The sequence below is a fragment of the Exophiala aquamarina genome (genome assembly GCF_000709125.1).
Source record: "Exophiala aquamarina CBS 119918 chromosome Unknown aczIA-supercont1.3, whole genome shotgun sequence".
Lineage (NCBI taxonomy): Eukaryota > Fungi > Ascomycota > Eurotiomycetes > Chaetothyriales > Herpotrichiellaceae > Exophiala > Exophiala aquamarina.
Genome location: NW_013550585.1, coordinates 3,002,161 through 3,029,696, shown reverse-complemented (window position 1 = coordinate 3,029,696; position 27,536 = coordinate 3,002,161). Strand labels below are relative to the sequence as shown.

The 27,536-nt window shown below is 51.3% G+C and overlaps 8 protein-coding genes across 8 annotated transcripts; 5 read left to right on the top strand and 3 right to left on the bottom strand.

Moving 5' to 3' along the window:
- Nucleotides 1-1,463: 1,463 nt before the first annotated feature.
- Nucleotides 1,464-3,340, top strand: A1O9_04666 (uncharacterized protein; the record flags this gene model as incomplete). Its single annotated transcript, XM_013406954.1, has 2 exons — nucleotides 1,464-2,152; nucleotides 2,200-3,340. The coding sequence occupies 2 exons, from the start codon at nucleotides 1,464-1,466 to the stop codon at nucleotides 3,338-3,340; spliced, it is 1,830 nt and encodes a 609-aa protein (XP_013262408.1).
- A 3,483-nt stretch (nucleotides 3,341-6,823) lies between these two features.
- A1O9_04665 (uncharacterized protein) lies at nucleotides 6,824-9,876 on the bottom strand (the record flags this gene model as incomplete). Its single annotated transcript, XM_013406953.1, has 2 exons — nucleotides 6,824-9,051; nucleotides 9,105-9,876. The coding sequence occupies 2 exons, from the start codon at nucleotides 9,874-9,876 to the stop codon at nucleotides 6,824-6,826; spliced, it is 3,000 nt and encodes a 999-aa protein (XP_013262407.1).
- Nucleotides 9,877-16,737: 6,861 nt separating this feature from the next.
- Nucleotides 16,738-18,348, top strand: A1O9_04664 (uncharacterized protein; the record flags this gene model as incomplete). The annotated part of the gene is made up of 1 exon (XM_013406952.1): nucleotides 16,738-18,348. The coding sequence occupies one exon, from the start codon at nucleotides 16,738-16,740 to the stop codon at nucleotides 18,346-18,348; it is 1,611 nt and encodes a 536-aa protein (XP_013262406.1).
- A 1,135-nt stretch (nucleotides 18,349-19,483) lies between these two features.
- On the top strand, nucleotides 19,484-20,978 carry A1O9_04663 (uncharacterized protein; the record flags this gene model as incomplete). Its single annotated transcript, XM_013406951.1, has 2 exons — nucleotides 19,484-20,387; nucleotides 20,464-20,978. 2 exons carry the CDS (start codon nucleotides 19,484-19,486, stop codon nucleotides 20,976-20,978), a joined length of 1,419 nt encoding a protein of 472 aa, XP_013262405.1.
- A 706-nt stretch (nucleotides 20,979-21,684) lies between these two features.
- A1O9_04662 (uncharacterized protein) lies at nucleotides 21,685-22,362 on the bottom strand (the record flags this gene model as incomplete). The annotated part of the gene is made up of 1 exon (XM_013406950.1): nucleotides 21,685-22,362. One exon carries the CDS (start codon nucleotides 22,360-22,362, stop codon nucleotides 21,685-21,687), a length of 678 nt encoding a protein of 225 aa, XP_013262404.1.
- Nucleotides 22,363-22,662: 300 nt separating this feature from the next.
- On the top strand, nucleotides 22,663-23,187 carry A1O9_04661 (uncharacterized protein; the record flags this gene model as incomplete). Its single annotated transcript, XM_013406949.1, has 1 exon — nucleotides 22,663-23,187. One exon carries the CDS (start codon nucleotides 22,663-22,665, stop codon nucleotides 23,185-23,187), a length of 525 nt encoding a protein of 174 aa, XP_013262403.1.
- A 784-nt stretch (nucleotides 23,188-23,971) lies between these two features.
- Nucleotides 23,972-24,916, top strand: A1O9_04660 (uncharacterized protein; the record flags this gene model as incomplete). Its single annotated transcript, XM_013406948.1, has 3 exons — nucleotides 23,972-24,147; nucleotides 24,203-24,429; nucleotides 24,510-24,916. Coding segments are annotated over 3 exons (810 nt in total), but the record flags the coding sequence as incomplete, so codon positions are not given.
- Nucleotides 24,917-26,270: 1,354 nt separating this feature from the next.
- A1O9_04659 (uncharacterized protein) lies at nucleotides 26,271-27,332 on the bottom strand (the record flags this gene model as incomplete). Its single annotated transcript, XM_013406947.1, has 2 exons — nucleotides 26,271-27,206; nucleotides 27,237-27,332. The coding sequence occupies 2 exons, from the start codon at nucleotides 27,330-27,332 to the stop codon at nucleotides 26,271-26,273; spliced, it is 1,032 nt and encodes a 343-aa protein (XP_013262401.1).
- Nucleotides 27,333-27,536: the final 204 nt, after the last annotated feature.

Sequence of the window (27,536 nt, the reverse complement as noted above, 5' to 3'; positions counted from 1 at the left end):
AAGACCGTTCTTGCGGCAGTGAAGGAGAACACTGCGAGGCTACCTTGTAATTTCCCGGTGCCGCAGAGTCTGGCCACGAGCACGACACGCCTCGTGAGATGCAACTTCCACATTGCGGGCGATTCCCATCACACTTTATCTTTCGCCTTCTACTGAATTGTGTTAGATTGTTTGGCAGGTCATTTGCAACGGCTGCTAATATACTGCCCTACCATGTTGTACACGCTTGTAGAGTCCGGAAAAACGGAGGCTGTGTCAAGGACACGACCTCAGAGAACCCAGTGGTGCTCGACCGCGGGTTGATGAGCTGATTCATTGAAGAAGGGAGGCAAGGAACCAGAGGTCTATGGGCCCAACTATGCAACCCAGGGAAAAGGCAGCGGTGAAGGACTGAGGCCCATCACTCCTCAGCTCTGAACCTAATCTCATACAAACCAGCTGAGGATAGATACTCGATACCTTGTACGAGGAACACTGTACTCTGTACTCCAAGTCGTTGCCTACCTGCCAAGTTTGGCGAGTTCAGAAGGAAGTCGCTGTGGCTCAGATTTGGCCTTGGCAGCCATGGTCATGTGACGCACAGTGCCAGCTATGGAGGCGTAGACTGTAACTTCTGTAAGTACTAACTAGCCCCTGGCGAAATCACTTCATCTCAGCAGGTCCTTTGCAATTTCAAAGACGCAATACTCGGACCGAGTTCAGCATAGGCGTGTTCAGGGCCTGAAGATGCCCTCCGACAAGCTACGGTGAAAAAAGCCATGTTTACCTAGAAATCTCAAGCCACCAAGCTCACAGCGTGACATGGCGTGAACCAAAGGCAAAGAATTACGCCGAACATCTCATGATGAGCCAGTCCTGGTTTCGCCGTCGCCAAATAATTGGATGGTCGCTTGGATTGACCCCGGCGGCATGATTGTTGGATTTTGCGGGGGCATCCTCCCCTACCCGCCTCGAAAATCGCTTGGGTGTTCCCGTTCTCCCAATCATCAACAACCTATCCATCCCCCGCGGTCGTTCTTTCGGCTGCAATCTGCAAATTGGTCCAGATCGTGTGGTCCACGAGCCCAGAACCCAAGAGATCAAGGCGAGTGACTGCTCCGAATTTGCTGCTCTGGTGGCTGGGTTGAGCAGCATCATCCGTCATCATCTCTCTCGATTGTCCCCACCATTTCCCCAGGATGGGTCCTGGTCCAGCTATGGAACTATGCTGTAGCTCAACCCACACCAAATCCAACATCATCTCTCAGTCATTGCCATTGAAAAGCCTCCTTTCGCATTGACATCAGCCTCGGTTCTACCTCTCAACCTGGCCCTCTGATTGTCCGCAGTTTTCTCAATCGCCGAGTCTTCCTTTTGAAACTGGTTGTCTCCTTGCGCACCCGCAGAGATGCCTCTTCCGTTGCAATGATGAGACCGACTTAACCAAGGGTCTTTCACTCGGGCGCCACCTACGGAAATCTAGCATGAGCAATTCAAGCACGAGCGACCATGGCGTCGCAGATCCTCCTGGTACTCCCTCTACGAAACCTCACCCGTCCGAATACCTCGAATTCGTAACTCTTGGTCCTCATCAAGCGGCGCCCCGACTGGAACCTCTTCGAACCGGTGCCGACGTTGAAAAGGAAGATGCTGACAATCAAATGCATGTCACCTCGTCTAACGACGATCTCTTCCATGGCCTTTCCGCTGCTATTCCTGGATTGCGCCGCCTCTCAGTTGACGCCCGTGCTGCAACAAAAGCCGAACATGACATGACTTTTGTAAGAGGCTGTCGTCTTTATCCCAAAGCCATGCTGTGGTCTCTGCTGTTGTCCATGACAATTGTGATGGAAGGCTATGATTTGACCTTGATCAGTAGTTTTTATGCCTTTCCAGTGTTCAGGCGTTCCTACGGCGTTGCCATGAACCCAAATGCCCCATCGGAGCAACGCGACTATCAGATTTCACCTGCCTGGCAGTCCGGACTTACGAATGCTGCTGTCTCCGGAGAAATCCTAGGGCTGATGTTCAACGGATTTTTGACCGACCGCTTTGGCTATCATAAAACCATGGTTTTCACACTTGTGTGGATGTGCCTCTTTGTGTTCTTGGCTTTCTTTGCCGTTGACATAAATATGCTTCTAGCCGCACAGATTCTCTGCGGATTACCTTGGTTGGTGCCATCTCTCATCTCACGATATCCCACTAACCTATTGTCAGGGGTGTTTTTCAGACTCTTAGTACAACTTACGCAGCCGAAGTCATGCCAGTCGCTCTTCGAGCCTACCTGACTAGCAGCGTGAACTTGTGCTGGCTTATTGGGCAGCTGTGTGGTGTTGGCGTGATTCGCGGACTCGTGCATAACACATCACAATGGTCCTATAGGATCCCATTTGCATTACAATGGGCATTTGCGGTGCCAATCCTAATTGGGGTTTCTTTCGCTCCCGAGAGTCCTTGGTGGCTTGTACGCCATGGCAAGATCGACGAGGCTAAAAAGTCATTATTGCGTCTCACTACAACTGGTGCGGATCCCGATTTCAACGCGGACGAGACTGTTGCGATGATGCGACACACCAATGAGGTGGAGAAGTATTTAAATGGTGGAGGTGTTTCTTATATGGATTGCTTCAAAGGAACTGACCTTCGTCGGACTGAAATTTGCACTATGGTCTGGTGCACACAAGCCTTATGCGGAAGCTCCTTGACCGGTTTCGCGGCATACTTCTATGAACAAGCAGGCTTCAGCACCGCCGACAGCTTTAATTTGGCCGTGGGTATGTATGCAGGAGCTATTTTCGCCGGGATGTTGGCCTGGCTCGGGATGCGTCGAATCGGCCGACGCACTCTCTATATCTGGGGTTTGGCTGGGTCTCTGGTCATTCTCGTTGTCACTGGATGCGTAGGAATATTGAAAGAGAGCACTTCGACCTCTTGGGCGCTTGGGTCTTTGATCATTGTTCTAACATGCGTTTACGACTTCACAGTGGGCCCAGTCTGCTATGTTCTCGTCGCCGAGATACCATCCAGTCGACTCCGAGTCAAGACGGTGGTCCTAGCCAGAGTGGCTTACAACGTGGTCAGCATCGTCACCAATATCATCACACCACGAATGTTGAATCCTTCAGCATGGGACTGGAAAGGGAAATCCTGCTTTGTGTTCGCTGGTACCACCGCCGTCTGTCTACTATGGTGCTGGTTTCGCTTACCTGAGCCCAAAGGGTTGACTTATATGGAATTGGACATTTTATTCGAGAAGAAAGCCAAGGCCAGAAAATTCAAGGAATTTCAAGTCAATCTTGCCAATACGGGGTATTTCAGTCTTACACATGGCCGGTCCGACAGTCTTTGGAGAGGTTGAAATGACTCCGTATCGCAAGGATTGCGCTCTTTCCAGGTCCGGCGTTGTGATTAAAGTGTACAAAGCGCCTCACTCTCGGCACTCCGTAACGCAGTCCACTATTGTTTGACCTTGCAGCCCAGCATGGAAATGGACGACCGCTTCTGCCGCCATATCTGATTCGAATAATTGTGGATGTCTCGAAAATTCTGAAAGCTACGCGAAGAAGTATGAAATCGCAAGGCTTTCCAAAGACCATATCTTGCTTGGTGAGACACCTCTCGAGGAATTTCGACCCATGGACGACGTATCGAATGGGGCGCAACGGCGGTCCACGAAATTAACTTGAAACAGAGGCGAGAAGGCCAACGGCCCCACACGGCAAATCTTGCTTGATCACCACCAAGCGAAATCGACCGTCGGGTGCCATTGCTTGTCCAACATGAAAGATGCGAAACAACACAACATGAGTTCGACGTTAGCTGATATCACGTCCAATCAAACATCTGCTAGGTTGAGCCCACTTTCCGTGCTCTCACACGCGGGTGAGATGGGAAAGTTGAGCCTCCAACCCCGGCAGTTGTAACGAGAAATGTTCCAGAAGTCCCACTTCGAACCAGCGAGCATTCAATGAAACACCACAAGACTGATGCTTTGAGAATAGCATAGCCCAAACTGAGCACAAAGCATACAACATGGCCAATTGTTAAAAGGAAAATCGTGCCCAGAGCAGGCAGTATCTGGAGCCCTAACAGTCTCACCTCTTCACCAATTGCGTCAGCGCGTCTTTAATATTAGGCAAAGCAAGCAAATCGTGGATCGAACCTGTTATGCACGCCCTCCAGCCACCGAAACAGGCTATCAACCGTGGCTCAGGGCCAGGTCCCTCGTAGTGAGACAAAAGGAACCAAACTACTGTATTCCCCTGAGCGAAAGCTGGCGTGTCCAAGCATCCAGGCGACCTCGTAACGAGCCGCTTGCATGTGGATCAAAAGGTGATGAATTCTCACTACGAACTAGAACTATCACACGACGGAGGACCAAGTATCAGGCGTGGGCAAGGCTCCCCAGCGGTGATCATCCAACGACGATGACCCGAGAGGTATCACCAGAGACAAAGACTATTCAGTTTGTAGGCAGTGCATGACTCGCAGGCTCAACCAGGGCGGAGATACATCAGAAACATGTTGGTGTCCGAGACAAGACAGATGCCGAAATTAGCGCCTCCTATCCGAGATGACTCTAAATCAAGAGGACCCAAGCCACTGGACATACGTCTCAGAAAATCATACACTACGGAGTACTAGTACTTACTACTCAGACGTCCAATCCACTACCACTGGACCGCCAATTACGAGTACGTTTTGGTTTTACGTTTTGACTTCACGAGGAACTTGGATAACCCGGTTGAACCAATGTGGAACCATGCTCCACAGCACAACACTCGTAGTTGAGGGCACAGGAGGATCAACTCAACGGCGGCAACACGTGTACAGCACAGAAACGCGAAAGCAAGGAGTTGCATCTAGTAGTGAAAAAGAAGGCATGGAGACCGGGGGACCGGAACCGCCATTCCCCGCCGCCAGCGGCCGTTTGCAAAGACAGGCACGCAGGATCAGGCGCTGCTCTTGCTATAGCCGAGCACATGTTAGCGGCGTATCCATGATATCCCATCGACGTACGAGTAACACCGGGGGTGGGGGAGCGACGTACCAGGTGCTCGATACTACTCGTGCACACTCCTTCGTAATACTCAGTCGGCCTGCTCGGCCTCCATCGGACCCCATTCCGACGAAGGAGGGCAAGGAATCTGTTCCGGACCCCTGAAGTCGTGAGTACAACAAGCCAGTCGCAGAACGGCCAGGCCTTGAGGACGAGCGCAAGGCCACCTGACGGTGCAGCATCTTCGTCATCGCGGTGTTGAAGCTTCGCACTCCAAGTCCCTCCTCGCCCCTGCCTAAGCGCTGGTCTCCCTTCTCTCCGCTTGACCTCGCCTCGACACGAACCAATCTTACTGCCCACGCGGGATGAAGGGAAGGCACAGACAGATGACAGCCGCAGGGCTCATGATGCGAGGTACGGAGTGCAATGAGCTTGTCTGTGCGTAAATAATCTTCCGGCAGGCACATCTCAGAGAAAAATGGGGGCCTTGCGGAATGGAGGGATAGTTGGATAGATAGATGGGACGCGGAAATGCCAGGAATCGTCAGTCGTATCACTCCACCAGCTTGACCGACATCAGACCATTTCCATTCCACGACAGGGGAATCCAACGATACCGAAAAGAGGGAACAACGAACAAGCTGATTTCGCGAGCTTCTGCGGAAGGCAATACTTTGCACTGTCAAGTTACAATGTCTACGTAGTCTGTACTCTAGATAGTAGAAATGGCCTAATCTTGATATCTACCACACGGTGGCACAAGAAATCCACATGCTATTCAATAGTTATCAGAACACATTGTTGCTAAAACTTCAAGGGCTTCCCATTAAAGGTGTCTGTTTCTCTCAAAATAAGCCCCATGTAATAATTCATATCTTTAGAGGGATTGAATAATCCCCCCATACTCTATCTATGCGGTCGCGTCATGTTGTGCTATGTGAACAAGAAAAGGAAAAAGAGAGGCTGCAAGACTGGGTTTGGAGTCCTTTCCGGGGTTGCTGAATAAAAGGTGATTCAAATCGGTGCAGTCCTTTCAATCAGGATGTGACCGAGCAGAGATGGAAACCGCCAAACTTGACCATGACCTTGACCTGTATCGAACAGAGCAGTCTTCCGTGAAAGCAGCTCCCCCGACAATTTTTTCATCCCTTGAAATGATGTTCCATTTATGAAAAAGCAATGCAAATGCAAACGCAGAAGAGAAACCCTAACAGACCGTGAACCCATAAACCCATAAGACCAGTGACCGCCTCCCATAGCTTCAACAGAATGGAACGCCTAAACGTGTCTCGAAGAAGCGAGTGATAATATCGCCTTACAGGCTGACCTGCCCATCCATGCCACAATCACGACGTCTCTTACCCCTCTCACCTGACCATTTGGGACCTGATCTTGGATCATGCCAGCCGCCGCTTTTGAAAAAGCCATAATTAGAAGTTTTAGCCGTCCGTACAGTGAAGCAATGGAAATTGTGATTCCCTTGACAGACCCACTAGCAGTGATGTTTCAAGTGACATGGTCAGCAATAAACAATGAACTGTATCAGCAAGGGTGCTCGTAATCTCGTAATAATGCAAATCAAACACGCCGTATCCATGCAGAAATGTTGACGTTTTTCGAACGACTAGAGGAATTTACTCGATCTGCGAGTGCAATGAGCAGACGGATCGTAGGTAGACATAATTCATGTTGAATATGTGCAGTACTTTGAGAATGACACAGTCGAACTTGTTCTCAGGTTTGTTCTCAGGTTGAAAAGACAATGTTCCTCTGCGGTGAGGAGACCAACGTATGTATTTTCCTGTATGGCGAACCCAGCATTCAAGGGTAACAGACACAAGTTCACTGGAAGTTTGATGGATAATGCTGTGTTGTCGGAAGAGGGCTGTCAGACAAGCTATGCAATGGTCGAAATAATTTTCTCATATCCAGCTCAAGTGCTGCAGAGGCATAATCATCCTCGATGTATGCCACACTGCCAGGTTCTTCACCTCGCCTGGCGCCATCACTCCGACCCCATTCACGGGCTTTTTGCAGGCCGTGTAATACTTGTCGCAGTTTCTGGTCTGCATCAAGTTGCCAATCATGAATTCGGTTGGGTTGCAGGAAAGTCCGGGCTAGCCAGTAAAAGTGGACACCATCTCGACAGAAACCAATACGCTTAGGACTGGGTCGATACCCGTCGCCAGGAGGATACTGGAGCGCATAATCTTCATCCCAGGCATGCTTCCATCGAGCGAGGGCAGCATTGATAGACTTGTAGGTCTGACTTGTCTGTGGCGTAACCGAAAAAGGCGAGCTGCCATCTCCACCTTGAGGTGTGACTGGAGTTGCGAGAAGTGCTTGCCGCTGAAGCTGCCAGATTTCAACCTGAAGAGCATGGATCAAGATAAACTTGGAATAGACATTCGTGGTGCGAGGTTGCATGAGCACCGACAAACTATGCAGGGCACTCACAGCGTGGTGTAATTCCAGTTGTTTTAGGCGCAAAGATCCACTCTGGTTAATGGTAGCTTGTGCAGTTGGACCACGAAGTCCAAGAGCCTGTGCACATGTCTCGGCGTCTCGGGCGTCCCAAGCTGCATCATCGCAAGGAAGAGGAAGTTTGATCTCCGCACAAGAAAAGTGGGGTGCGACGTTGAAGTAGATACACATAGCAGCATCCCATAGGAACACCATGAACATCAACCGAGATCGCTTTTCTTGTTCAACCCATGAACGCCACTCCCATCGAGAAGGATCAGCCTCTTCACCAGGTTGCAGACTGTGGAGATAGCTGTAGGCAAGTGGATCGTCTGGACTCGCCAAGGTCAACATATCGAATTGTCGTACCAAATACATAGTCCGTCTACTCTCATTGCGGGCAACAGCTCTTTCACCAGGGCCACCGTGCCAAACGAAAAGGCTCTGAAGGATCTGAAGGGCAAGAAGCTCTTCAAATTCCACCCCAGATAGAGAGAAGTGAGGACGAGAGGATCCGAGCTCAAGGTTTTGGAGAATATGTGAATTTCGTTCGAGGCTTTGTTTGACGCGTTGCATCAACGAACGAACTTGACTTTGAGAGACTCTGTCAGAATACACGGCGCCGCTGCAAATAATGACAAGAACGAGGCCATCATAAGCATTCAAGAGATCGAAGGTTGGTAAATGGAGCCAAGGAAAATGGCCCTGGAAATTGGGGAAAAGATCGAGAAAATGTTGGATGGCGTCAACGGTCAGGCAAGATGTTATGTGGGGATTATTTTGTTGCTCTTGGAGCGATTCCTGTAGCCCACCAGGGAAAACAAACGTTAATAGCGCGTTCACTTTCGCTTGGAACAAATCCCGTTGAGATGCATGCGGGTTCCAAAGAGGGGGTCCAAGCGTACCGTCAGCTCCAAGGCTCGTAGAGGGAATGTAATAACCATTCGATCCACCTTCATGAGATTCATAATCCTTCTTCACATCATTCTGGGATTGATCATAACCTCCAAACATGGGGTTCATGTATCCTTCATTGCCACCTGCAGGGAACATGTGGTTCCAGTCGTCACCCATATGGTGTGCGCCAGGCATGACATTGCGCTTGTCATCCCCTGCCCCAGGCTGCATGCCAAAGTGGTCAGAAGGGTTCGCGTTGGAGTGGTACATCATCTGGTTGCTTCTAGCATGTTGCATTGACCAGGATGGGTTGGCATTGGGGTCCATTCCACCAGGACCTGAGCCCGGTTGAATGGGTTGTCCTTGGCGCTGCATATCTGGTTGACCATTTGGCTGAATGGCATATGCCATGCCAGATTGGGAAGGCCCGGTGGTAGTAGGAGCAGATGTGTTGGACATTGGAGCACTGGTGAATGGAGGATTTGTCATGACCGCACTTTGAGGGGTTGTTGCACTTGCAGGCGAAGCAGTTGCAGCTTTTGCCGCCTGTTGCTGTGACTTCTTGATATGGGCTGCGGGGTTGGACAAGTGACTGGCTCCAGTTGGATTGCCGCGGCGGACGGAACACTTCTGGAAGTGGCGCTTGAGGATGTCGCTTCTCGAGAATGTGTCATTGCACAAGACGCACATGTATGGGCGATCGCCAGTATCTGACAACAATGTTAGTACTTTCAACTGATGCGACGGGAATTACTGGTCTTACGCCTCAACATGTGCCGTTTCAAATGCTTCGCATGAAGATAGGTCTTTGTGCAGTTTGGGCAGGGGAATTTGCCATCGGCATCCTTCTGAGGCACAGCGTTGCTCTTTGGTGAGCCATTTACACCGTTGGGCATGACGGGTGGGCGTCCAGGGGCACTGGGTAGGATGCCTCTTCTACCCTGTGAGCCAACCACATGGGTTCTGGTAGGGTCTCGACCAATGTCAGCTTGCATACTAGGTATGGACTCGGCTCCGGACCAAGACTGCTGTCGGTTGTCTGGTTGGCCGTAGTGTGGCGCCAATGCGTCGAGGCTTGGTCGAGGAGGGGCAGGAGCGAGAGGCTGAGGGTATGATTGTCGGTTTGGCTGCTGACCTGGATATGCTTGGTGGTTTGGAGGTGGAGCCTGCTGCTGGGCTTGCTGTTGCTGTTGCTGGGCAGGAATGTGCGGTTGAGGCAAGGCAGAAGTAGGCGGAAGGCCGCCCATGGGAGCTTGTGGATTCATGTGTGCGCTGTAGCGATGGTCCGGAGCTGGCGAAGGGATGGACGCAGCTGAAGGAGCGGACGTGTAGCGTGGCAGGTCATTGCGGTATTGTTGAGGAATGTAGTTCTGGGTGGCAGGAGGCAACTGCGAGTAGTTGATGGGTGGAAGGTGCGTGTTACCTTGGTAGGGAGGCATGGCGTAGGCAGAGGCCATGTTGTTTGGATTGTAGGCGCTTTGAGGAGTCCCGACGTTGGACGATGTTGTCCTTGAGAGAGATTGTCTAGGGTCCATTACCAGAATGGACGACACACAGAGATCCGCTTTGCTTCAACAGACCATTGGACGCTGAAGCAGGGCGATAGATATGAAGATCAGGCTGAAGAGGACGGAGAGTGGGTTGGTTAGAGGGCGGATCAACGTCGGTTCTTTCAGTAAGGACTGGAAAGGTTCGGATTTGAAAATTTTCAGAATGGGGGTCTGTCGACAGGAGGGCCTTTGGAGAGAAAGTCTGCAGGTACGCAGAGAGTGCACAGTCAGCCAACAGTCTAGCTGAATGTGTGAATGTGTGTGTTGTCTAGCAGGAGGTTGTCTAGGTGTTGGAACACGCGACAGGGCGGCAGCGGTGCAGGTGTGATGTGATGGTTGAGGATGTGCAGGGTAGAGGGTAAGAGTGGAGGCAGGAAGGAGTGGAGGAATACAAAAATTGGTTGTGCAGAAGAGTGTTACGAGGTTGTTGGAGGGAACAGTATAGATGAGGGTCCCCTTAGCCTGTCGGTGACTCGCAGGAGACGAAGATGGGCTTGCTGGGTCCGACGAGGTGGGCGTGGGAGGCAGGTGGGAAGATTTTGTTTGGGGGGAAGAGTCGAGTGGATATGGATTTGATGGCGGACGGTGGGAAGGGTGTGGAAGGTGGAAGGTGGAAAGGTGGAAGGGTGGATGGGGGGATGGGGGGGGAAGAGCGAGGGGCGTTACCAAAAGGGAGAGAATTTTCTTGGGTGAGGCAAAAAAAGGGCCAGCAGCAAAAGGCCGAACTCGACTAACTAGGATTTTTTTCTTGGAAGGGTGACGGGAGGCGTAGGCGTCGATGGATTCAAGATTTGATGTGCGCGAGGCGAGTTCTGAGGAAAGCGAAGACGGTAGTTAAGTGACGCGTCTGGTTCGGACTCGAGATGCAGGGATGGCTGGCACTTCCGGTGCAAAGATAAGGGAATGATGAAAGGGGAGATGGGATGGTGAAGGGAGAGTGAAGAGGAAAGAAAGAGATGATGGTGGTGGTGGTGCTGATGATGAATTCTCTTGTTCCTTACTGTACGGAGTACGTGAGAATGAAGATCAGACAGACAGGACAGACCAAGCAGAGAGCAGAGAGGCAGACGGAGAAGAGAAGGAAGCAGAAAAGGTTCCAGGGTGGTCAAGGTGGACGGTGCTGCTAGTCGGCTGGTTACTGCAAGTTACTCGGTAGAGAGGGAGGTGGGAGCTGCTAACACCACCTAACCCAACCCACTAACTGCTAGTGTGCTAATTGCTCACGGCTAGTCCAGCCCAGGCATGCCAGGGTTGCAGGGGGACGAGGGGCACCCGTGCCCATGCCCTTGTCCTTGCCCGTGAGCGTGAGCTGTTGGCTCGCTCGTTGGAGACGCTGTGACGGTGGGCATCCACAAGGACTGTCACCTCTAGCCACTCACGGTGCAGACCCACTAACTTTGTCGATCGGGAGGGCGCTGGTGGCGGCGCCAGGGGGGGCAGGCAACCCGGGATGGATCTTTCTCAAGGGCCAAGGGCCACGTACATGCGAACTGCCAACTACGAGCTCGCCAGCACTCCGTACGGAGCACCAAAGTTGCGACCAGGGACCCATCTGCTCAACTGCGCTGCGACGAGCAGCTTTCTCGTACTTGTCGAACCCGTACTCGGAGCACTTGGTACCTCGCCCTCCGTCTATGTAGCATGTTATACCCGGGCGGCCAAACTCTAGAACTGCGCACTTACTCGCACGGGGACAGAACATCGTTCATCTGGCTGTCTGACGCACACACCAAACTCTACTCTTACGCCCCCCGGATTAGGCGGACGAAAAGGCAAGTAGAGTTTTGTTGTAGGCCAGCAGGGGGCCCGGGAATACTACAGCACTATCACTGGCCATCCCGATGTATCTGTTTTCTTAGTACCCGACAAGGAGCCGAGCAAAAATAAGTGATGGCAAATAAAGAACAGTAATAACAATACCACGTAATAACAATGACAATGACAATAACAATAACAATAACAATAACAACAACAAACAACTCTACTGCTAACCTTGATTGATGGTACCGAAGTCACTGCAGCCATTTCTCCATCCCGTGCGAGGTACCGAGCAGATACCAGGGAGAATTCCGCCTGTTCGCGGTCTGGCCTTGATCATGACGGGTCATAGTCGCAAAACGGGCAAACGTGGCGCCTGATTCGTGTCCGGATCGCGTACGAGTACTGACATCTGACAGGGGGCCATTTAGCTCAGTCAGCGGACTAGGTCGTACTGGAGTACTCGTAATAATGCGAAATCCTTGAAATGCACAGAGTACAACACGTTACGAGTATTGCGGCATGGAAACACTCAACGCCTCGAGGCAGACATTTGCTTTGGTTGACGCCGTATCAAGGCCGAGCCCAAGAAGAACGGCCATTGACCTAAGACACTGGCGAGTCAACGACTGGCCTACCCAGGGACGTACCTACGAGCACTGGAAATGTTTTGCTTCAGGGTGGCCAAGTGGCCACACAAGTCAAACACTAGACAGGGATCAGGGAAGGCGATTCGAAGGATACCACAGCAAGGCTACTCGAAAGAGAACCGGAATGGCAAACTTGCCTGGGATCAGGCAATCTCTCAGCATGATATACAATTTGCTGACCATGTGCTGCTTTGTGCAAATCAGATACCATCATACCGAGCAGCTTGGTTGCGTTACCGTTAACGCTGCTCCTGCTACCAGTTGCAGCATGTAGATTGGTATCTGTATTAGTATTGCTTAGCAACCAGTACACCCTCTTTCCACGCAGTACCGAGAATAGGGCCCGAGGACGCAGTCGGGGGAGGGCAGTCGGGGGTGCCTGTGCCTAACAGTTCGCGGGAAGAGAGGCCGCGTTAGGCTGTTGGCATCGATGTTCACTTGCAGGGCAGACCACCGACCTGCTTCGGTAAGCCGCTCGCTTCAGGCGCCACTCGGACATGGCTGGTCCAAGCCTTGAAGCTTGGAAGGCTGTCGGCTGCCCAAGTTGGTCCCTGCAATTCATGTTCCTCTTTAAAGTTGCCCTGGATTCCAGTTGCTTGAAATCGGGTTTCAGCGTCCATCTGGCTTTGTCTGAGAAAGAAGCTGAATGAGATTGTCTTCCCACAGCCACCATCAGATTCGTCGCAACCCTAAAGATGATTCGACTGGACAGTGTAATCCTACTATGTAATTAATCCTGGTCAAGTAGCATCACACACTCACTGGCACCCAGGGGGGCACGATCTGGGCGACCAAACAGGGTAATTGTCCCGCGTCATGCCTTCCCCCTTTGCTGAGACGTGCTTCAGGCTCAGGCAGGCTCAGGCTCGGGCTCGGTCCTACTGCCCCTACACAGCTGCTCGCTCCTTCCTGCTGCCCTCCCACACGCGATCAAATTTTGGGATGCAACCTCAAGCCTCGTGTCGAAAGAAGAGTAGATCATATTACGAGCAGTGCTTGCTAGGGACCAAGGGATCTCGTACTACGAGTACGGAGTATGTATTCTCCTCGGAAATTCCCCTCTTCCCTCTTCCATGCAACCGCCGACAAGGCTAAAACAAGACCACTGTAGCTGATCTCCCACCATTTATTGGTGTGATGTTCAACCACTCTATGCTTGTCAACTCCGAAGCGAGTTGTGAACCTGCCCATCAGCCCAACTCCGTTTGAGACCGTTCGGCGGAAGCTGTGGTACTCACCTCCAGCATCCTGGCCAACGTCTTGGAGGTGCACGTGTATGTGGGAGGAGGTCATGAGTTGCTGTCGTGTTCATACCTGATCATCCGTTGCCCTCATTTAGGGTCATCAGTGATCGCCCTCCTTGATCAAGACTCCATCCCTCGCAGTACTCCGTACTCATCCACGATGAAGCATTCCACTTGAGCGACTTGCAGAAGTCGTTCTAACAGTAGTCGAAAGACTTCCACCTTCGAGTGCATATCCGCTTGCTTTGCCCATTTTCCCGACGAGCTTGGTCAAATTCCTCAGTATTTGTACTTGGCTGCTCACTGTCGTTGAACTTCATTTTCGGTATGCTCGCACCTCGAAATATCCACCTGTGGTGGCCCGCTATCCACGTGTTGGATGCGCACAAGCTGCAAGGCGTTGTTGGGGCTCTGAACTCCGGCCCAGACCCGCACATGACGTCGCATATACGAGGTATTGACTTCTTGACAGCCTGGGATTCGGGGCCGTGGATGCATTGCGCAGCTTAGGACGGTAATGGAGATACCCCGTACCATAGCATACAATAATGTACTGTGTTACGAGATATGCACTCTACAAGCCAATGCATTTTTTCAAAGCGATCCCTAATCTTGGAATCGGCGTCGGTACCATTTTTGGAAGGTACCTAGACTGTTTCATCCGACACGGAGCATTTCAAAGGCAAGGGTAAGTCGAAACGAGGCACATCGGCAAACTCATTATTTCATGGACGAGGTCATTCATCGAATTAGGAAGATGGCCAGTGCTGTCAACGACGTCATAACAGCACCTTGACAGACTATTAATTTCCAAAGCCGGTCGGAATGACGGGTAAGGCGGCAGGCCTCCACCCTGTCGCATCTGTGCCTTTCGATTTTTTCCTTGTCGGTAAAGCCATCTTCAAACTTTAAACACCGCGAACGGAGTATTGGAGAAAGATGAGTGAAGCCAAGAACGAAATGCACCGCTGGGTATGCATCCAGCAGTCAGGTCACCGTCATCTACACAAGGCATGGTGGGAAATAAGTGAATACTGCGGAGTACTCCCATGTACTAGTCAACACGGACAAGGACCGAGCAGTGCCTGTAAACAAGAATAAGGAGCTAAGGATTTGACCGTCTAGCAGGAGGAATTTCTGGCTCAAGCAAAAGTTTCGGAACTACTTCTCGGCAGTGCTGAACGGGAAAGCCGGGCCAGAACCAGGGCGACATCCTTGTGGACACCATTATTCCGTACATACCTACCTTCACGTAGTCTGTACGGAGTACTGTAGGTAACAATAGAGTACCTCGACCATCCCGCGTGGTCCGGAGTCCATACGCAGTACTCCGGAGTCGGCCCTCCGCACCGGATAAATGATTCGAGTTCGAGGCGAGGCAAACGAGAAGATGCCACCACCACCACCACCACCACCACCGCCAGCGCCAGCAGTCCGTACCTGCCTACCAGGGCTCGTACGGGTTTAACTTCCAACCTTATCACTAACTTTGTCTCGGGTGGAGATTATCCCGAAGCCCAGCATAAAAACGTGAGCCTCGGCAATGACAGCCCCCCAAACGCCCAACATTTTCCCCGAGCGTCTTTCCCTGTGCTGACTCGTACGACCACCGTGTCGGACGGCGAGAACCCGACACTGGATACAGATTGCCACATGTGGCTTGCAATCACACCGGATTCGACCAGACACAGGCACGAAATCAATTGTGCGTGGTAGACCGTAGATGGAATGTCTCAGCGAGGATCAACACGATCATGTGATGCACCACAAAAACGCGTGATTGCCAGCCGGACTTGCTTACTGGAATCAGAAGAGTTATGTAAGCGTGAATAGCAAATACCCCTTATCCGTACAGATAGCGTGTCTGGAAAAAACAATAGTGGAGACCCACAGATACTGTATGCAATGGTACAACCTCAGAGCTACTCAGGCCGTCTCTAGCGTCTTGAACTGCGTTCACTGGTTTTGCCCCTTGAATCTGAGATCCATTCTTTCTAGAATTCCCTCTTGTTGGCCGTACTGCAGCCGGCCACAGCCCAGGGGGGAGAAACGGGCATTTAGCTTTAACCGGGGGGTCTTGTTATGCTAAGAGATGATCTCCTATCCGCATAATATGGAGTCGTCGGTAAAAATAATACAGTACTATTGTCAGGGTTCCACACAAGTGTTAGCTTCCCTTGATTTACTCGTAAGCCACCTTCGTCTATCAGTCTCGTTCTAGGCCGCAACCCCCGGATATTGCTCCCGTGGCCCACAGGCTCAGCATATCATTTCCATCATTGCCTGACATCTGTCAAGCCAGCCCACTGTGCACTGACAACACAGTCACGTACAGCAATTGGAATCATCACATCAACAGCATCCACCTTTTTCCTTGGGAAAGTCGGGAATCGGGACGCATTAAGCCAATGTTGATCCGGGGATTCACTGGCACAGATCATGCAGTATAGATAAGATGGAATCTGGGGTTGGAGACCTCATCGGCTCCAAATCGCCCACTAAGACGTTTTCCAGACCATCACACTCACTTGGGTCCGTCAGAATAGCACCAAAAGCCTCGTCGTGCCACTTTGCAGATTGGTGCTGCTCCTACAAAACATGTGTGGCACTATCAGGTGGTGTGAATCATTCGCCCGACACCGAGCCGATGTAATGATTCGGAAGCCTCTCCCCATTCTGAGTCGAAGCTGAATTGGCAGCTGCCTTACATTCTGAGCAGCCTTGTCCTTCATCCACCAACCCCAAGATCCAGCTGGACAACATGCAAGACAGAAACCTTCGTACAAGCTGTATAACTCGATGCTGCAACTCAGTTATTAGCCATAGTTGCTCACTTCAATGCAAACTCCACCAGAGGAGCCAGTACTCTACTATTCTTACGTCACCACTTTGGACCATCTGGGGCGTGCCTAGTGATCCCTTGATCGGATCGATCATCAGCTCCATGACCCAACCATGTTCAGATCTTAGCTTCATCTCATGCCAGATCTGAGATCTTCGTCAGTAAGTTGATCAGAGTCCTATGCCAACAACCCGCCCCCACCCCCTCCCCCAATTCGGTTCGTCTTCAATCTTGTATATCCCCCCGACGTCCCTTCCCATATACTTGCCCCAGCACGTACATTTCAGTCATACCCAAGTTCTTTCTTTCTCGTTGCACAAGCTCGATATCTAGTACTCGTTCTGCCAGAGCAATGTCCAAAAGAAACGGGCCAGAGCACCCTGAAACCAAACACCCAACCACCAAGCGCGCCAAAGAGGTTGACGCCCACCCACCTTTTGGAGAGCTCACGGGGTTGCTATCAGATCAGGGAGGCGGGAAAGGCGTTCAGAATGTGCTGCACTGGTTTCGCAGTAAGGATCTCCGCATTCATGACAATAAAGCTCTCAATGCTGCGTCTGAATGTGCGCAAAAGTCAAACAAGCCTTTGCTATGTGCTTATGTGAACTGCCCCGCTGAATTTCACTGGCACGGTACAAGCCCGGCGCGGACGGATTTCATCTTTGAGAATTTGCGCATGATACAAACGGAGTTACATCAACTAGACATTCCTATTGTCTTTCTCGAAGCCCCGGAACGTGATGAGATCGTGCCACAGATATGCAAGTTCATCAGGGAAACCAATGTCTCCTTTGCCAATTTCGAGTATGAAGCGGACGAACTCAGGAGAGACGTCAAGTTTGTTCAAGAAGCCACCTCGGGGTCCGCTTCCTTCCAAGTCTCCTTGCATCACGACCAGACCGTTATGGAACCCGGCACAATGGTGACAGGCGGTGGCAAGCCCATGAAAGTCTTCACGCCCTACCACAAATCATGGCTCGCGGAGATTCAGTCTGACCCCAGTCCTCTCGACACAGTCTCCGCACCGTCGAAGAATTCGGCATCGGCGAAGAAGGCCCTCCAAGCCCACTTCGATAGCGCTGTGCCGAAAGCGGCCAAGGAGAAACAATTCGCCAGCGACCAAGAAAGAAAATCCATCCGGCAACTCTGGCCAGCCGGCCACGAAGCCGCCGTCTCCCGACTCAACGACTTCATCCAAAACAAGATTGAAGGTTACGCGGCGACGCGGTCCAATCCTGGAAAAGACAGCACCTCCCGTCTGTCACCATACTTCAGCGCGGGCGTCATTTCGATACGTGAGACGCTGACAGCCGTGCGCAAAGCCAACGGCGGCTCAGCAGACTTCTCGCAACCCCACGCATCCGCAGGGATTGCGTCGTGGGTGCGAGAGCTAGTGTTCCGGGAGTTGTACCGACAGACCACGGTGACGACGCCACACACGGCGATGAACATGCCGCAGAATCTGAAGTTCGACTTCGTGCAGTGGGAGAGCGACGACGAAGGGTACAAGCGGTGGGAGCAGGGCACGCTGGGTGTGCCGTTCGTGGACGCAGGGATGCGGCAGCTGAAGGCGGAAGCGTGGATGCACAACCGGTTGCGCATGAACGTGTCGAGCTATCTGTACTGCAACCTACTGATCGACTACCGCCGCGGCGAGCGCTACTTCGCCGAGACTCTTGTCGACTGGGACCTGAATAATAACACCCAGGGCTGGGAGCCCAGCTACACCGTCTTCAACCCCGTCAGCCAGGCCGAGCGCAATGACCCCGACGGCGAATATATCCGCAAATGGGTGCCTGAGTTGAAGGACGTCCAGGGGAAAGCTGTCTTTGATCCCTATAACCGCCTAAGCAAGGACGAATTTGAGAAGCTGGGATATCCACCCCCCTATGTGGATTGGCATGAGACTAAGCAGCGTGCCCTGGATAGATTCAAGAGTGATATGAAGGATGCGGATCCTTAGTTGAGTCCGAGTCTGCGAGTACGTCTAGGCTGCAGATGTGTCGTTGAATCGTTGGTTGATGGTCGCCCTGGGTGGGGAAAAGGGTTGGGGGGGGGGGGTTCTACTCGGTAATATCACTCCTTTACATTAACTGAGATATATAGATTAAAGAGCTATAAACTGAGAGGGACCCGTTACCTGTCTGTGTGTATCTATGGAAAATCGATACTAACACGGTATATACCATGCATTTCAAATGCAGTATCCCGCACAGCAAAAGTGCCGATTCTTCACAGGTACAGTTGTGTAGATTCCCCCTTTTGCAGAATATTTATTCACCAAACTCCCCTCCTGCTTGACGCGCCGGCTCACAACACGCCTCTGCATTTGGCGTTGTTCAATATGTCTACTGCTTCAAATGGACAGCATGGAGAGTTGGAAGCGGATTGGTTTTGCCACCAATTCCCGACGACTTCTCAATTTACACATAATCTTCGCCAGATTCGACCTTTGTATACGGTGATATTTGCGCGTGGCCAAAAATGCCCAATAGGAGAAGAAAGAAGAAGCGATGTTGTGTGAAAGGATGCCTTGAGCTTGAGTTTCCACTTATGAGTATAGATAGGGCTCTGAGTGCAGACTTTGCTGAAAGAGAGATCGGCCTTCATCGCCGCAAGACGAGAGAAGATGCGAAGAGAACAAGCAGAATCTACAGCGATTGAAAGTTCAGCAATGATTGTGATTGAGAGGCAGGAACCCCCGGGTGAGAAAGGAGCCGTCTTAGAAAGCATTATCAGGGGGAGCTTTGGAAATTGACATGCAGGTATTGGGGATATCCTGTTGCGTACAGGTCGGGCGCTGATCGTCACCATACACATCCTGGGGCAATTGACATCGAGAAAAGGGGAACTCTTTGTGATCAAATCCAGGGTTCGTTCACTGCGTTCACTGCCCTGGACAAGCGACACCCTCGCGACACCATCGATGAAGTGAATGCGCCCGCTGGAGTCAGTCACCTCAAGTTCACTCTGTCCCTGTTAGTCAGTCACATGAGGTGACGCTGATTTCCCGTCCTTCATGGAGATGGAAAGAGGCAGCTGCTATCACGTGCCCGTTTGACTTCCGTTTATATCTCATCTTTGTTTCGTTAATAAAAATGAAGTCTCTGCCCTCTATCACTGGGAATCTCCAAGCTGAGATCTCACAACTGACGAGTGAGAACGAAAAACTTCTGGCTCGAGAAGCCTCTCTTCTTTCTCAACTCGAATCGATCCGCGAACAGCTGCTCGAGAACAACGAGCAGATCAGCACCACAATGGAGGACATCCTCACCCAACTCGTCGCCGACCAGCGTAGTCAGGCTCAGGCTGACTTCTGGGAGGGGCTCAACAAGAGTGACATTGTCTTCAGGGGGCTCTCAAAGTCGATGGATGACGATCCCGAATTGATGGCCGCTGTCCAAGCTGTCGCTGCTGACACCTGCACTGATGCACAGGAGAAGACTGTCTTGTTTGCCCTCTTGACCGAGTTGTCTGGTCAGCCCCCTTCAATTCTCTCTTCCATTGCGAAGAGAGCCATCAAGTACAACAACAAGGGCAAACTTCCCGTTCGCTCGCTTGCGGGCTCGGATGCCAACGCGCCTTTGGAGGTCATGGATCTCGACGATACCACCGACGCCTATCGACAGCAACCAGTCCCGTCTCTTGTAGACTCTGAAGTCAAGTCCGAAGGAACGCCTGGCTTCTTCTACCGCAATAGCCCCACCGCTGCCAGCGATGCTGTTGTTGGAATTGGATCTGAGAGATTGCCGATCACTCCCACACCACTCAGACAAGGACTCGGATTCGGATCTCAGGCAAACACCAATACGTTCACCCAAGGTGTTCCAGGCAATCAACGCAGTGCTAGCGATCTCCTTCAAGAACTCTACGCCACCCCTCCTGTTCGTCCGATTGCCAGACCAGGCCTTGGTACTATATCAGCCCCTGCCCGCACTATTGCATCTCCCTTCACCCACAGCAATCGTGTTACCAAGCGACTCAAACCGATCAAAGAAGTTGGTAAGTGACAGCTCCTCATCCAGGAGAAAAGATATAATCAAACATGACGCACAAGCTAATCCTCACCCTCCAACAGCCGTTCCCACCGCATTCGTCCTATTCATGAAGAAACTCGAAGTCGCACACTCCCAGAACGCGCTCCCAATCGCCGAACATCTGAAATGTTCGAAATGCGAACAGATCAAACGAGATTCACGCGTCCTGAACTGCCTGCACGTGTACTGCCACAAATGCACCCAAAAGCTTCGAGTCGACGCCGAAGTGGGCTCCGCCGAGCACGGCTTCAAGGCATTCTGCGTCAAACCAAACTGCAGTGAGGTCGTCAGCGGCAAGACCGCCGTCATCGACGCCGACGTAATGGAGTTGCTCGTCTGGTATGATAAGCAGTCGCCCGGGTTGACCACTAGCACTGCCCAGATGCATGTTTTCAGGTCTGTGCTGAAGAAGAAGCCGACTCATTCGATGGTCAACGGCATAATGGAGGACTTGAAGAAGAAGATGAAGACCCGTGAGCAGACTGGTGAGAATGACGAGGTCTGCAATTTGCTCGAGGTCGCGAAGTTGGCCAAGAAGCTGGGGTTGAACTCCTAGGTTGTATTTTGGTGTGTGTGCCGCCTCTTGTCTCTTTCCCATTCTTGGATTTTTTTCGATGATACCTGCAAGATTATCAGCAGAGAACGAAGGTCATCGGACACCAATACCAAAAGTGCCTGGCGAGATATAAGCCGAGGATGGAATTTGTTGGGGAGGGCTTGGAAAGCGGATCAGGCATTTTTATGGAGGAGCAAAGGATGGGAAAATCTGCCAGAAGCAGTCTTTCTCCAGCTGCTATCCATCGATCGATCAAGATCGATTATCCATGAGGGATCCAAAGTAAGTAGGTCCACATTACCCACCAAGATCAACTGATTGATACTTTCCATACAAGCCAGAACCTGATCTCCATTGCGCGGATCTCTCGTGTTGCCAAATCTCCCTGCCTGCCGGAATCAAACACATCGATAGATATAATCGACACTGCTGTAGATTCAAAAGAGGCTACATTTGATCCCAGGCCAAGTGAGTCCGTAATTCGGTTGGTGTCCTCAAGAGTAGATGAAAGAAAAGGAGCAGGGGATTTTCCCCCTTGATGATGTGATGTACAATGTTGTATGTGGCATTTGTTAGTCCTGACGGAAGGAGGAGCATGTCTTCTTCTATCTGTCTTTGTTCTTTCTTCGTGCCATACCCCGGTGGACGAACCCGCCCTTAATCGAGGGCATTTCTCCTTCCTCAGCCACGCTCATCACCAATTGCCTTACCAGCCCTGTTTCCTCATCCTCCTAATCTTATCGCACTCGGCAATGAAGCCTTCCCTAAACAGCGCCCTCCACCTCTTCATGCGAAGAAGCTTCTTCCGCTGGCCTCTCCGAACGTGGAACCGCTGTGCGACTTCGTCCAGGCGGACCTTGTTGGCTGCGCATTTGCTCTCGAGGACACGGAATGCGCGGCTAGGGTCGCCGGAGACGACTTTTACGGTGCGGCCCAGTGACGGCTTCAGCCGCAGGTTGGTGTGCATGAATGGGTCTATCTCGTCTCGGTTCACAACGGCAGCAAAGGAATTCATTGTGGCGTTGGCCTGCTGTGTTTGGTTGTTCCTACTGCTGGTTCCTAGTGTACCTTCGAAGGCGTCGAGATTGGATGGATTTCGGGCCCGTTGGTAGTTGTTGTTTCCCATCAATGAATCCAGCCGTTCATCCGCCGGTTGCGCTGATCTCAAGTCTTTCTTGAAATCGCGGAGCAGTGCTGAAATAGATGAGAGCTCGCTGTTGTTCTGTCTAGAGCTGGAGGAGAATGACTTTTGTGAAGACGGCTTGCTGTTTGTACATTGGAGCTCTGGTCGAAGGGTGGGAAATGTTAAAGTTGGCAGGGAGCGTCGGGTCGAATGTTGAAGAACGAAGCGAGTGCATCTCTGGAGAGCTTGTGAGGGCTCCATAATGCCTGCTGCTGAAAAGCAGTAGGAAGACGACCTTTGCTAAGCGTGTTCCGGTAGGGATAAAGTGGATGGTGGTGATTGTAGCAAGACTGGCATTGAGGATTGAAGTGGGAGATGTTTGGAAATCACGTGGCTTCAATGCCGATAGCCTATCACATGGCTGGTTCTGCGGAGCACCTTGAGTCAAGTTCAACACACTCGACAACTCCGAGGCCTCTGAACATACACAACTACTGTCTGATGTATCTTAAGAGATACTCACAGCAATTGCTAAGCCAAAGACGATATCAATTTTGCAGAATGGCCTCTTCCAAACCCACCATCACCCTCTCATCCCTCACGCAATTACATCCCACAACCCTTGCCCCTCTGATACTAGACCCGGAACAGTGTTCCAAGCTGGCCGTGATTGACGTGCGCGACGAAGATCATGTCGGAGGAAGCATCAACGGGAGCACATGGATACCAATCCACCAACTAGACGTCCGGATGCCCGAGCTACTGAGGACATTGAAAGACAAGGAAAAGGTCGTGTTTCACTGCATGCTAAGTCAACAGAGAGGACCCAAGGCTGCTCTGATGTACGCGAGAGCTAAACAGAGGGCTGAAGATAAAGCTCTTGCTGAGGCCGCCAAAGTTGCTGCGCAAGAGAAGGCCTCCCAGAAACCCGATGAGGACGGTGATGATGTCTCCAAGAAGAACAACCAAGGAACAAAGCCTGAGCAGCAGGTATGTGTTCTCGAGGGTGGCTTTGGTTCGTGGCAGGCGCGCTACGGAGAGGACCCTCGCCTCACAGCGGACTATGTAGCGGACATATGGCTGTGAAACGAAGAACCTGGGAGCATGCAGCGGTGAGTCGCCTGTCTCTATGGCACACGTTGTATCCGACCCGGGGATGGGAAGTCTTGACATCGTGCCCCTTGAATTGGGCCAAAAGAAACCCGGATCTCTGTGCACGGAAATCATCATCTGTAGGTTTGCATTCTGCCTTGGCTTGCTTTGAGTGAGCAGTCCAACCGAGCAGCTCACCGTCCAGAAGGCCCGATTTCTCTGAGTTGAGTTTGCATCAAAGCCAGGAAGGAGGTCAACTGTACAGAACATTGCCCACGTGACTGGCATTCCCTTTACACTATTTCACTGCCTGAAAGGGAGTGCATGTATTAATGGCGTCTTAGAAAGTCAGGCTCTTTTATGAGCGTGCTTGGGCGACAATGGCTCATGTTCATGCCCCTCTGGGTTATAGGAAGCATCAAACCGCTCTCTGTCTATCGTGTTAATGTTTCCTTGATCTTCCACTCCGCAATTCGCAATCATTAAGTCTTTCCATGCTCATAAATGTCATTGTAGTTGTGCAGATCTCGGGCCGTGTGGGCATTGGTATCAACTTAAGTAACTTACAAGCTGGCTCGTTGGTGGCGCAAGGCTGAACCCTTTTCCTTGCCAAGTCCCGCCAACGGGCCCCAGTTGTTGGCTGCTTGAAGAGGCTGGTAGGACAGTCATCACTACCTATTTCTACCCCGTTCCACAAGGTTCCTTTCGACCATTCCATATATATAACTGATTTTCATTGTCATTCGCTGTAAACTCGGCAAGGACAAGGAGAACAAATATGGCGACTCCAAAGAAAACCTTTCCAATGTGTGGTGCCACCTATATCGGTCAAATCGAGCATGAGTTTATGCACAGCAAAGGACTCGGGATATGTGCTAATTGCATGACGACTGGTATGCAAAAACCGTTGAGGAGATGTAGCGGGTGCATTCTGGTTGATTACTGCTCAAGAGAGTATGTGGCCGCCGACTTCTAGCTATATCATGGCAAAGACTGACCCGGTGCTTAGGTGTCAAAAAGATCACTGGACAAAGCACAAACCATTTTGCAACTTGGCTCAGGGAAAGGGCTCGAAAAAGGCGTACTTGACTTCGTACGAGCATGATGAAGTCTTGCGAGTTCTCATCGATACATATCGCATGAGGGTGGACACAGACCACTCTGCTCGAGAAGAAGATCATGGTCTTTACTACCCCGGAAAATCAATTGATGGTTTGGTGTGGGCCAAAGGTGATGGTAAGCTTGTGCCTTATCATTATCTCACCTATTTGTTGATGCGACCGCATGTGGGTGGCATTACTGACTTTTTTTTCTAGCGACTGAGGACTTTCAGCGATTCCTCGACCTGGCCGAAACCGCGGGCATTTTACCAAAATGGTGGACATTCGAGGACAGGATGAATTGTCTTGCTTGGGCAATCAATAAAGAGGATCCAGAAAGCATCTTCAAACCTGTGGATCAAACCGAGATCTTCACACGATATGGAGGCGATACTGCCATCCGCCAGGCTTTCCTGATACTAGCGGAACTTTGTGTGGGTTATGACGGCAAGGGCCCTGCAAAGGATGACACATGGTTTCAGGAGTTTCAGGAATACCTAGATCTCCATCCACAAGAACGTGCTCGTCTGATAGGTGGATCTATTGAAGCAGTGCAAGCAGCTTTGGAAGGACCAGACGGAGAAGGAACTGACTTGAAGAAGCAGCTAATGCAGGGAGACATGGACACAGTTAACAAGTCCCTGAAAGAACTATGAAATGCCAAAGTCATACGCATTATGTCTATTTTGATTGGGTCAACGGTGATGTTGGCCCCCGAAAGTTCGCGAGGAACTCTTTGCTATTGATGAACTTTCTGCAAGGGTGACGCACCTGGCTCGGAATCCGCCAGGTTCTAGCCTTGGTTTTGGCTTTCACAGATCAGGACGCCAGCATGTCAACAATTTATATGCCATTTGCCTTGACGGGTCATTAGGCCATCAACGAGAAGGTTCTGCAGGAGCTTTTCAGGCATTGTTGGTATCCTTTGGTAGCCACAGCAGAGTTCATGAATACGACATGGTGCAAGACGGCTGGGGCAACGGGTGGCGCAAAAGATAAGGGGCGATAGTAGCACCAACAAATTGAATAATGACGAACGGAAGTTCTTGATGCTTGACTCGAGACAAGGATACTGCCAGACATGGAAGAAGAATCAGACAGCGCTCAAAGTCCAGGGCTTGATGAACAGGACGGAGAGGAACTAGCCCGTCAGCAAGCACATTATGATGATCACTCGCTGGTCTTTAGAGTCTTGTCAGGCACCACGGAGCTTCTCGATGTTAGACCTGTTATGGGAGTAGGAGCCATCTTGAGTGTTCACCTGAAGTCGAAAGCTAGGATGGAGCAAGTCCCTTCGTGGATTTCACTGCAGCCCATGAGCTGTGTCTGAGCCAAGCGAAACAATATCTACATCAAGGACAAGCGGGTAGGTGTTAAGACAGAAATCCCGCGGCCCCTGCTTTCGCTAACGGATACCTCTCTAGGTTACTGTGGAAAGGGTTGAGAAACAACAATACATACTACGATATCTTACCAGTCAGATCGAACTCAATGGAGCTACTCGTAACTTGCGAATTCTATTTGCGACACCTGAGATGACCGCAGATACGATTCGCGAAGACCTTGACCACATTCATCCCTTGAGAGTAGTCAGCATCAGACTTGAAGGGTACCATGTTCTCATTTGCACCAATAGGATCTCAAACGCTATCACGACGAAAACCTGCATGATGTCGCGCCTCAGATATATGTGCCCCCGGATCGAATACTAACCTGACGAGTACACCGAATTCTCTCTTTCTCCAATCCGGAAAACTAATGACCGAAAACCTCTCCTAGCCAAAGCTTCAGACACTCGCAACGATAATCGCACCTAGGTCTTGGGCCGCCACTCTAAAGATCTTTGCCATGATTGGAGGCCTCGTGGATGGGTTCGTTTACGTTGATTCAACAGACGGACGGCAGATTTTAGTAGGTAGCTGTGGATGTGAACGCTGATTGCAAACCCTCGAAACAACGATTCATGTACAGAGCACCTCACTTTTCATGACTGTAGCCATAATGCCAGTTCTCTCTGGCAAGGTCCTGTCTGATCTTGTAATTTTCCTCCGCAACATCGACCGTGCGCATATCGACTTCCACAATTTTCATTCCGGCTTCGTTACCCTCAAAAGAACCCTGCACAGGCCCGACCAGCGGTAAGACAACGCGACTCAAACCCGTATAGCCTTCGTCCACCGGACCGCCCACGTTACAGAAGATGACGGCGCATGTGTTTTCGAACGAGCGGGTCACGAGCGCTGCCTTGAGGAACTGCGCGTCCACGTCCGGCCCGTAGTTAAGTGCCTCGGGCGTCAAGTCGTCCTTGGTCCAAAAGGTCGGGATGATGACGATTCGTGCACCTTGTCGTACGAGGCTGCGTACGCTCTCTGGAAAAGCCAAGTCCCAGCAGATGACGATACCGACGGGGCCGAGTGGTGTTTCAATCACCGTGTGTGGTTTGGGTGGCCCTTCGTCTGCTGTGTGTGTGTGGTGCGATCCTGAGGTTGCTTGACGCACAGAGTCGGGACCAGATGTCAAGACGGTGCGCTCGGGGATCCAGAGATTCGCTTTGGTGTACGAGCCGAGAACTTCGCCCGTGAAGGCGATGAACGGTGCGATATTCAGTAGTGCCGGAGGATGGGCGCAGGAGGATGCTGGGCCCGTGCCGTTGGATTCCGTTGTTGCGGCTGATGAGGTTGGGTCCACGGTGACGATGGTTCCGGGGACAATATTGATTTTGAGCTCTTTGGCCAACTCCTGATACTTGGGGACATATTGGTATGCTGTCCGAGCGAGAGTGGCAAACCCAGGGTCTTTAGGCACCCAGCCTGACAAATGGTACTCGGGTAGCACCGCCAAGGATGCCCCTTGAGCGGCCGCTTCGCGTATATGAGCTGATGCTGCTGCGAAGTTGTGCTCCGCATCAAGCGGCTGGAGTGAGAGTTAGTTGCTGAGATTTACTCGGAGCACTTTCTCAAGTATTTGCTTCACCTTAGGTTCCAGTTGAATCAGTGCACACTTGAAGCTCCCGGAGAAGGGTTCATATGAGGATGCCATAATTCAAGAGGGGGAATCTGCCAGGGGGTTTATCGGCAAGTTTCTGGAAAAGTTCAGCTCGAGGCGTTGGCCTGTGAAGCGCTTGTCTCCGTATGCATCGTGGCTGTGACTAAAGGAAGGAGAGGGGCAAGGCTGAGAGGTCTTACATTTATCCGAGCCGAGATTAGATTAGATCTGAGACTTTTCCCACTAGACTGAATCTGG